The following is a 10508-nucleotide window of genomic DNA, read 5'->3' as shown; positions in this document are numbered from 1 at the left end:
CTACGCATTCTGAAATGACAGAGACGGAGAGAGATGACGATAATAATGTCAAACGTCTACTCTTTGAGTAAAAGAAACGCTATAACGAGAACATTTAAGACTAATATGATGCATCCAACGCAGGAGACTGGCAACACTTCACACAGAGCGGGCATTTTGTTCTAAATTAAGAGAATGTGCTGTCTCAGCTGCCTCTCCATAATACCTAGCAAATAAAGTGCAAACAAAATACAAATTCATGGAAGCACAAACAGGCCCATAGAGTGATGTCCAAAATAATGTACTCGAGAAATGAAACACTCACATCAATATGCAGGTCTGGTGGTTTCGGGCCTTTTTGACTAGGGAAGACCAGCAACACCTGGGAAAAGGCTCGTGCGGATCCGTTAAAAACCTGACGCAGAGAAACAACACACAAATTCCAGTGAGACTGTATCCTTAAGCCAGTGAGAGGGAAATGATATCAATTCAACCGTTTGTTATACTTACTAAAAGGCCCAGACCCGATTATCTGAGAGTTATAGCCAATCAGCTTTTCATACTCTATGTCAGAGAGTGACACCTTGGACCAAACTCCACACATCCTAGTAGGACAAAAGTGATGGATTATAATTCCTACAGACAGATGGAAGAACAATGCATAATGGCATTAAGTCATATATCGCAACTGCTAATGGATTACAGCCAATAAGGGCCTTCAGGTGTCTGTGTTGTCGGTCCTTGACTTAGGACACAAAATTATATAAGACCACGATTAATTTGCCACGTAAGCTATTTCAAAGTAGGAGACTTAATCAGCGAGCAAATATCATTGCTTACCACATTTATTTCTGTGAAAATATCATCCACAAGTCCTTCATAGACAACCTGGGAACACAGGAGATCACAAGGCTCCACATCTGCAAAAGAAGAATGAAGAAAAAAACATTAGCTATGTATCAACTATCCTATTATGAACCGTATCACCCTATTCTATACATAATAAAAGACAATTTCATTCAAATCACATTTTCTACGGTTAGTCCGTAGATGAAATCAAAACACCATTAATCCAATAGCATATTTAAAAATCGAGTCAAAAAATGAGAAAGCCAACAAATAAGACAAACGTCACAAACTGCCATGTTCACCGATGATTCACAGTTCAAGAAAGATCTACCTCTGTCAATGAGAAACACATTTCCGATCTCCGCTTGACGCGCTCTCTGTTCCCCCTCCTCCACCTGCTCCCTCCACGATTCATACGCCATCTGAACCRGGCAAGAGACCAGACATACTGTTAACACTTACTCTATGAATCTCATCTAAATCATGGTGTTTGAAAATCTAAATCATCTGTACCGGTGCTGCTTTCTGACTGTGTCTGCATTCAACAACATACAGCTCTACCTTGATGAACAAGACAAAGACTGGTTGGCTGAAGCATAAACAGACTGGCACCCATAGTAAATAATTCATTCAGTACCATCTAGAATCATAATCCCAGATGTATTTTAGTTTAGTTTTAATTCAGTATACAAGGCAGCTAAACRCTGAATTGCGGTATACAAAAGTACATTAAAGAGTGTTGATGTACTGAGCTGATCTTACCTTGGAGCATCGTCCGATCCCATACACCTTAGAGAAGGGGCCGTAGACAGAGTGTAGGAGATGCAGGGCACTACCCGCTGTTCTCACCCAGCGCTGGTCTCCCTCCTGTGGACACACAGGTCATGCGTGTTAGCAAAATAATTAGCACTATGAATATAACCATGCTAGTCTCAGTGCTAGGTTGTTAGTTATATGTCAAAATGTGTTACTAATTTGTTATTACACTGTACATGCTTATGCAACTACATGTAAATACATAATTTTTGCATCATAAAGTGGGACTGATATTCCTAAATACAGCTCCCGTCAGCACTACTGTCTATCATTACCAGGAAGTTGTCTCTGAAGAATTCCGGAAGCTCCAAGCTAATGATGTCATCGTCCAGGGGCAGGAGGTAGAATGACCACTCGTCAGTAGTCACATCTTCACAAAGGAGTGAAAAAGTGTCTGTTAACATTCAAACATCTGGAATACCAAAATATGAATATGAAATATCAAAAGACACCTACCACCAAAGATTCCCTGCTCCTCCAAAAGGTTCTCGCATGCATAAAACTGTAACAGACATGGAAAGCGAGAGWAGAATGAGCAAAGAAAATAAATATAATTGTTTTATTGCAGAAAGTATACACTAAGCACATAATAATCACCTTCTGAGGGCTAAATATAATCTTGTATCTTCTGAATCTCCCAAATGCTTTGTCTGTATTGACCACATCTGGAAAAGGAAACCAATTTGTCAGTGGGCATAAGAAACAGCCACGAAGTGTCCTGTATAACTGCCCGTACGAACCACCTGACACCATGGTGAAACGGCACTCTACTCACTGCTGTCAGACTGTATAATAACTCTACCTCTTAAATGCTTCCCCCCCAATTTTTTTTTTTACAATCAAATTTTAATATTTCAATTTCCATTCTAAAAAATATCCTGTAATGTTTCAAGTGTTCTGTATTCTATTTATGTAATGTGTTATGTATTTAAATTAGTTATGTATTTAAATTAGTGTTTTGCAATTATTAGTCATGTAAATTCTGCATTTCTTCAGTTTATTTGTGAGCAAGAATAAATCAAACTCATAACAGAGTGATTTCCCTCATTGTCTTCCCGATCAAGACATTAAATCAGAAGCCTTTGTTTGCACAGTAACACAACGTACTCCAGAAGCACTGTCAATAATACCACTGATCCAGAAAAGACAAGGCATTTCAAAGTCTGGGACGACAGTAAATCATTTCTCAGGAAGGGAATAGCGTTGCTAACTTAATCTTTCACTGCATTGCATCCCAACACATTACACTTTAATGAAATACAATATGAATCAGCAGATTTTCAATATCAGGGTGCCACCATTCTACTTACCACATATCCACTTGACAGTTTTTATTCTTGGGCGGATCAGGAAGCATAGTCTGTCAAGGAAGGCACATTATTAAGGCTATGTTACAAACATTGTTATGGCTGTGTTACAACATTGTTATGGCTGTGTTACAACATTGTATGGCTAACATTGTTATGGCTGTGTTACAACATTGTTATGGCTGTGTTACAACATTGTTATGGCTGTGTTACAACATTGTTATGGCTGTGTTACTTGTTCCTCCAAGACAATAAAAGAGAAGCAGATCTATGGAACTACAATAGGATTTGCTACTTACTGATCTGAGGTGCTGACAATGGGTTTGTATTCCACTTTGTAAAGCTTGTCCACATCATGTTGCTACAAGGAGAAGGGTCACAAAGATTGTATAGGACTGAACCTCATTGTAACCTGGTAAACTGATATATGTAAGGACAGGCATAATCAATATGGTATACAGCAATATTCAGAAACATAACAAYGACATGTACCTTTAGTGTTATGACATTAGCAATGCGGTCCAGGGGGCTCATCAAATCTGCCTCAATGAACAGGTCCTTCCTCCCAGGTAGCTTTAAACCAGGGGAGTAAAAATGCAGTATGACGATAATGAGGATGATGAATATACCTAATCAATCCCCAGAAAGAGGAATTTAGSATTGCTACCAGCAGTAGAGACTAATATACATTATAGAAACATAGAGGGACGGTTTCCCAGACACAGATTTAGCCTATAGAATCTCRATTGAAACAGATTTTCAGTCCAGGACCAGGAMTGTCTGGGAAACTGACCCAGGCTTTACAACTTTAATAGGATCCATGACTTGTGTGAGTACTTGTGGATACTGAGAACCAAGACAATTGATAACCTGAGTGGGGGGAAGATGAGTGGAGTAGTCCTACCTGTTCCAGTAGGTAAATGAGCTGGTCCCTGGCCAACCTCTTGAGCAGAGAGAAGTCAGGGAGCTCAGGGGCATCTCTCCTGACACTGTGAGCCATKGGGCCTGAGGTGGAACAGAGTAGCACACCTGCCCAACCATTCACCTCCCTGGAAAATACAATCCAGCTGTGATGGGCTACCCACTGGGCACACTCTGGTTGAATTAACACTGTTTCCACGTCATTTCAATTACATTAAATTGAACCAACGTGGAATAGACATTGAATTGACTTCWTTGCCGAGTGGGTAGCTTCACAATGACAACGAGSTAGCTAACGTTAGCCACCTAGCTAGAATTCGTAACATAATATACATATTGCAAATTCGTAATATATTATACGTTTTGCAAATTCATAAAATATAATATGAATTCTAATTTGTCAAATATCATACGAAATGGTTGATGGACATCCACAAATTAATGCATACCATACGAAATATAACATATCATACTAAATGGAATGTCTCGGATTTAAATACAAAATAATAAGACATTATCTGAGACCAGGTGCCCCTACACACACACACACACACACACACACACACACACGGCAGTGGGCTCTGTCCATTGTGCTGACACAGTGCAGCAGAGATACAGATTTTGTGCCAACCTGTCACTCAATTGTTATAACTTTTTAAAATATTTTTATATAGGGACATTACAACAAAAACTGAAGGGGCACAAGTTTCAACTGAGGKGGTAATCCCCCTTTTGGCTAATCGTGGAACCGGGCCAGCTACAGTATAGTGTATATAMAATTATTTCTCACTGAAATTAAATATACGTTTCGAAAACCTGTTTGAACGCGATTATTATTTACTTACCTAAACGTTAAAACAGAGCGTCGAATTTTTGTTTACATTGAGACAAATGCGGGTGTAACACCTGAACCCCTGAAAACCAACATACAGAGAAGGGTTTTCGAGAGCTAACGTTAGCATACTGTAGTTATCAGCTGATTTAGTAGTCACACCATGATTAACTGTATATGGCAATAAGGACGACGACAGTCATTAAAACCAAATGTATATACCGTTACTGTATAGGTTATAGGACGATTTAGACGATTTAAAAATGTAAAATAAACAAAAATGCTCTATCAATTTTAGCTAGCTAGGTACATTACCTTGGTTTGTTTCCGGATGTGCGGAWGTGATGTTGCGAATCTTTGTTTCACTACGAACAAGTAAATAGAGGGCACCGTATCTCAAGACATGACTGGAGAGAAAAACTGTTTGGAGAACTGTGTCTAGTCAATGCACTTTACTGTTTAATGTATGCAACTTGCTACTAGGAGTTCAGATTCGGTTATATTGTTGGAGACGGTGACATTTTCTGCTGAAAACCACCAAGATCAACGGACTAAAGACCCTAAAGAAACCAACTATCCAATAGGTACCGTAGCCTTTCCCCATTACCTAACGATGTAGCTATATAAAAATCATTCGTACTAATGTGGTGGAAAACTGGATTWAAAAAAAAGCAAATACYAAGTTGGCAGCATCCAGCACTCACCATGTTTCTTTCCTTTATCCTGAAGATCCTCTTTTGACCATTTAGATGCACCAGGTCCCTAGCAGAGCAAACCTTCCTCATCTTAATTCCAACATCATCATCTTAATTCCAACATCATCACCCGTCTCCATCATAACCATGTTCTCTTCTTTGTTGTCAATAATATGTTTACAGGTGTGGACCAAAGACTCAAAAGAAAGGAAAACAAACACAAAACACAAAGGAGAGGATGAAAGAGGTCTCCGGTGGATGGCTGTCAAGTCACCGTCATTCACCTACCTCGTCACCTGCGGCAGGTCCATGAGTGGGGCAGAGAGGAGGCCCAGTCTGCAGTCAACACATTCGGCCTCGGAGCACCAAGCAGACATGGTGGCAGCAGCTGCAAGTCTAAAAACAACCATCACTCCAGGCCTTGCTTCATGACAGGCTGTCATGAAGTGGTCAAAAGACTGCCAGCCCACCTGTAAATTATGTCTGACTGTTGAGGTGTGCAACTGGCTTTCCGTATAAAAAAATATTTAAAAAACATTGTGCAGTCAGTTGATTAATATAAGGAATTTTAAATTATTTATACCTTTTACTTTTAATTTTGATTCCTAAGTATATTTAAAACCAAATACTTTTAGACTTTTATTCAAGTAGTATTTTACTGGGTGACTTTCACCTTTACTTGAGTCATTTTCTTTTAAGGTATCTTTACTTTTACTCAAGTATGACAATTGGGTACTGTGGTGGATGAATCAGAAAAAATAGCTTTTTTCTATTTTGGTGTTTTTCAGAGTCATTAGAWWGGCCTCTTTAGTGTCCTAAGTTTTCATAACTGTGACCTTAATTGCCTACCGTCTGTAAGCTGTTAGTGTCTTAACGACTGTTCCAGAGGTGCATGTTCATTAATTGTTTATGGTTCATTGAACAAGCATGGGAAACAGTGTTTAAACCCTTTACAATGAAGATCTGTTTACAATGAAGATCTATTTGGATTTTTACGAATTATCTTTGAAAGACGGGGTCCTGTTTCTTTTTTTGCTGAGTTTATTTATATTTTTAAGCTTAAATGAAGGTTAGAGTGTGTGCTGAAGGGTCATCAGCAGCTGCCAAAAGCTTGGATAAGCCCAAATTAATATTTACATGCAAGCTTTGGTTACTGTCCTTCTCCATCTGACATTTTCCATCTTTTTGGGTAGAGTTTACTTAGAAGATACACAAGTTATTTGACTACAGTCTTCCTGTTTAGGTAAGAGGAGTGTGTTGTTGGTGTGTGTGTGTGCACATGTTGAGTTAGGAAAGTTCTGACAGGTGGTCCTGGTCCACTTGTGAACAGGTGAGAATAGGCATCTAATTGTTAGGGCWGGAAATTGCCAGAGACCTCACGATATGATATATCATGGTACGTAGGTGCTAATACGATATGCAGTGTGATTCTATACGTATCACAATTCTATATGTATTCTGATTCAATACTGCAATTTTATTGCCATTAGGGGTTCCAACCACACTGCTGGACAAGAGAAAGCCGTGAGAAAATAAGTTTTGCATGTAAAAGTGCTCAAAACATGTTGGCTAACCATTTAAAACATTTCTAAAGTAGATGGGCAACTAGCTGTAGGATGATTAATAGCTACATTTTGGCGCAGGTAAACCTTACTAACGACAGCTAACTTTAACAAACAAGAATACTAAATAAAATAATAATTCGATACTTGGAGTTACAGTATCAATATTTTATTTGACCTTTATTTAACTAGGCAAGTCAGTTAAGGAGAAATTCTTATTTTCAATGACGGCCTAGGAACAGTGTGTTAACTGTCTTGTTCAGGGGCAGAACGACAGATTTTTACCTTGTCAGCTCGGGGATTCGAGCTTGCAACCTTTCGGGTTACTATTCCAACGCTCTAACCACTAAGCTGCCTGCCGATATAAATGAAGCAACATTAATATTGTGATACTCTACCTATCTTTTTTCCTCCATCCCTACTAATTGGTAGCCTGTGTGTTCAGGTGAATATAGGAAGCACACTGATTGATGGCTGGGGTACACGGATTAAAAGAAAGGTCCTGGTGGTCATAAGAGCAGCAGCAGGGACCGAAGCTGTATACCATCTAGTCACAACCCAGGGTGGGCTCCACTCCACACTCTTAAGCACTGGGCAATAAAAATGATGAGAGTTTCACTGGGCGCCTCATCACTGATCTGTGTGCAGTGGTCTCTGGTCTGCAAAGAGATTACTACTGTCAGTAATCCATGAATCTGGTCAGAGGCTCAGCTATACTGCCGTGAACATTACACTGACCTGGCCATCATCAGCAACCAGAGAAATCTATAGATACTAAGGAGCCAACAGATGGTCAGGAGGAGAGAACCAGAATTTAGGTTTTGGGGGTCAGGAGAGCCAGATGATCATGATAGTATTGAAGACTGTTGCCATGGTAATGACGTGGCTTGATGCGCCGTGCTTTTGGCAATTCTCCTTCTGCTACTGGTTCAGGAGATGAAGAGTGGGAGGAGTCTCTGGAGTACTGCAGGGATCACTACACCGACCTCCCCAGCCTGCTCTCTGAGACTGAACATCTCCAGGCCCAGAGCAAGATGGAGGGTACCGACAACGGACCGTGTGTGGACGGGTCTGATCTTCTGGCCAAGAAATGGCTGTGGGTGAACGGGGACCAACTGGAGTACCAGGCCTGTCGGCGGGAGAGTTGCCCCACTGCCCCGCCCAATACCTCCACTGTGGGACCCTGACCAGGGATGAAGAGCCCTGGGAAACCAGGAACTGTGAGGAGAGGATAACTTCCTCTGCTACAGAGCGTGAGCCCCAGAGGAGAGAGATATTATGGTAGTAGATATGATCATCTATGTATGCTCTCTATTTATTACTAGTTAATGCTGTGATTGATTATTCACTCTATTTACTTGTTGGTGCATATAAACCTATTGGGTGTGTGTTTCCTACAATAGTCTACTATTATTGTACCTATAGATGCTGTGGTTATAATAGTGTGTGATTTGTGAGTACAAGACCAGACTAATGGGCACAGATATCAGTTCAATGTTAGGTTTTGATTTAATTAAGTTGGGAATGAAAAATAAAAAATTGTAACACATGTCATTCGATTTAGGTAGGGTAAAAAAAATAAGAAATTAGGAAATTCCTTCAGGTTGACTTTTAAAAATCCAGTCAGTTTTCCCCTTTGATTCATCGTCAACAGAATGAAAAACAGATTTATTTTTGTTAAAAATGATGTGGAAAACCACATCTATTCAACCAGTTTGTGCCCAGTGGGAAGTCACCTAGCTTACATTCTGTTTCATAATTAATAACATTGATAAAACAATACAAATGCAAAGATGTTTGCTGTTTGCTAAGTTACTAGCATCTTGTTGCGTACATGTAACCTTCATGTTAAAGCCTTCTTCAGCCTGTAGGCCTAGGTTTGTGTATTATTATTAGCTTGGACAGTAACAGTCCAGATATGAAATCGTACATATCATGTATTGTATATTATGTCATGAAAACCGACTGTTTGTATGAAATAAGAAATTGACTTGACAAAGATTAGACATTCCTTTCATCAATTTATTGGTCCACCTAGCAACGGACATAACAAGGAAAATAAATAGCAGAACATTTGTTGAAAGAGCACAACTTCGTTATTGATAACTTGTCATAAGGTGAAATGCACCAATTTGTAAGTCGCTCTGGATAAGAGACGTCTGCTAAATGACTTAAATGTAAATTGTATAAATATACAATGAAATGTTTCTCTGAAATAGTGAAAATAGTTTCAATCAATCAAAGTTTATTTGTCACGTGCACCGAATACAACATTGGAACCTTACAGTGAAATGCTTACTTACAGGCCTTACAGTGCGGATTTTTAAAGTAAAAAATAGGTATTAGGTGAACAATAGATAAGTAAAGGAAAATAAATACAACAGGTAAAAAGAGAGTTACTTAAGTATTTAACATGGTTTATGGTTACAAAAGGATCGTAATTCAAAATGCGCTTGAAGGAAATTGACAATAACTTGCAAATCAAATCACAATTGATTTAAAGTTGGGACAGAGGGGGAGAAAGGTCAAGAAGGAGGGCGACAGTTGAGAGAGGGGGGAAAGTTACGTAAGGGGGAGAGACAGAGGGGAGGACGGTACAGAAGGAGGGAGAGAGAGAGAGAGAGAAAGCAAAGAGGGATGAGAAAGATACAGAAAGGAGGGGGAGAGAGGGGGGAGTACAGAAGGAGGGAGAAGAGAGAAGGTACGGAAGGAGGGGGATGGAGAGACAGATGGTGATCTGGGAAACTTGGACAGAAGGAGGGAGAGAGAGAAGGTACGGAAGGAGGGGGACGGAGAGACAGACGGTGATCTGGTAAACTTGTTGTCTGGGAAGTGTCCTTGTGTATCGCTTTGTTGTGTTGTTGTTGTGTTACTGATATTGTACACCAGAGATTATAGATGATATTAACTTAACTCAGTGATGTACTGTGCCTACGCACTACCCTCTGTAGCGCCTTATGGTGAAATGCCGAGCAGTTGCCATACCAGTCGGTGATGCAACCGGTCCGGTTGCTCTTGCTGGTGCAGCTGTAGAACTTTTTGAGGATCTGGGACCCATGCCAAATCTTTTCAGTCTCCTGAGGGGAAAAGGTTTTGTCGTGCCCTCTTCACGACTCTCTTGGTGTGTTTGGAACATGATAGACCGTTGGTTGAGTGGACACCAAGGAACTTGAAACTCTCACCCGCTCCACTACAGCCCCGTTGATGTTAATAGGGGCCTGTTCGGCCCGCCTTTTCCTGTAGTCTATGATCAGCTCCTTGTGTCTTGATCACATTGAGGGAGAGGTTACCTTCGCTTCCTTGGGCAACAGGACTATGGTGGTCTGCTTGAAACATGTAGGTATTAACAGACTCGGTCAGGGAGAGGTTGAAAATGTCAGTGAAGACACTTGCCAGTTGGTCCGTGCATGCTTTGAGTAGCGTCCTGGTAATCCCATCTGGCTCCGCGGCTTTGTGAATGTTGACCTGTTTAAGGTCTTGCTCACACCAGCTACCAAGACATTATCACACAAGTCATCATCCAGAACAGCTAGTGCTCTCATGCCTG

The 10508-nt window shown here is 40.3% G+C and overlaps 1 protein-coding gene and 1 long non-coding RNA gene across 2 annotated transcripts; one reads left to right on the top strand and one right to left on the bottom strand.

Annotated features, from left to right (window-relative positions):
• Positions 1–507: 507 nt before the first annotated feature.
• On the bottom strand, positions 508–5035 carry LOC112079391 (vacuolar protein sorting-associated protein 33B-like). Its single transcript, XM_024145365.2, has 13 exons — positions 5020–5035; positions 4718–4786; positions 3856–4000; positions 3444–3524; positions 3251–3312; positions 2955–3004; positions 2242–2309; positions 2101–2146; positions 1920–2014; positions 1591–1695; positions 1160–1250; positions 820–899; positions 508–584 (listed from the first exon to the last, which is right to left on the bottom strand). The coding sequence occupies exons 3-13, from the start codon at positions 3949–3951 to the stop codon at positions 549–551; spliced, it is 810 nt and encodes a 269-aa protein (XP_024001133.2). The 5' UTR covers positions 3952–4000; positions 4718–4786; positions 5020–5035; the 3' UTR covers positions 508–548.
• A 42-nt stretch (positions 5036–5077) lies between these two features.
• LOC112079390 (uncharacterized) lies at positions 5078–5936 on the top strand. Its single transcript, XR_002895931.2, has 2 exons — positions 5078–5288; positions 5583–5936. It is a non-coding gene; the product is annotated as an uncharacterized lncRNA (long non-coding RNA).
• Positions 5937–10508: the final 4572 nt, after the last annotated feature.

Source organism: Salvelinus sp. IW2-2015, unplaced genomic scaffold (genome assembly GCF_002910315.2).
Source record: "Salvelinus sp. IW2-2015 unplaced genomic scaffold, ASM291031v2 Un_scaffold7821, whole genome shotgun sequence".
Lineage (NCBI taxonomy): Eukaryota > Metazoa > Chordata > Actinopteri > Salmoniformes > Salmonidae > Salvelinus > Salvelinus sp. IW2-2015.
The sequence above is the reverse complement of the archived record's forward strand: the minus strand, read 5'-3'. Positions and strand labels throughout refer to the sequence as shown.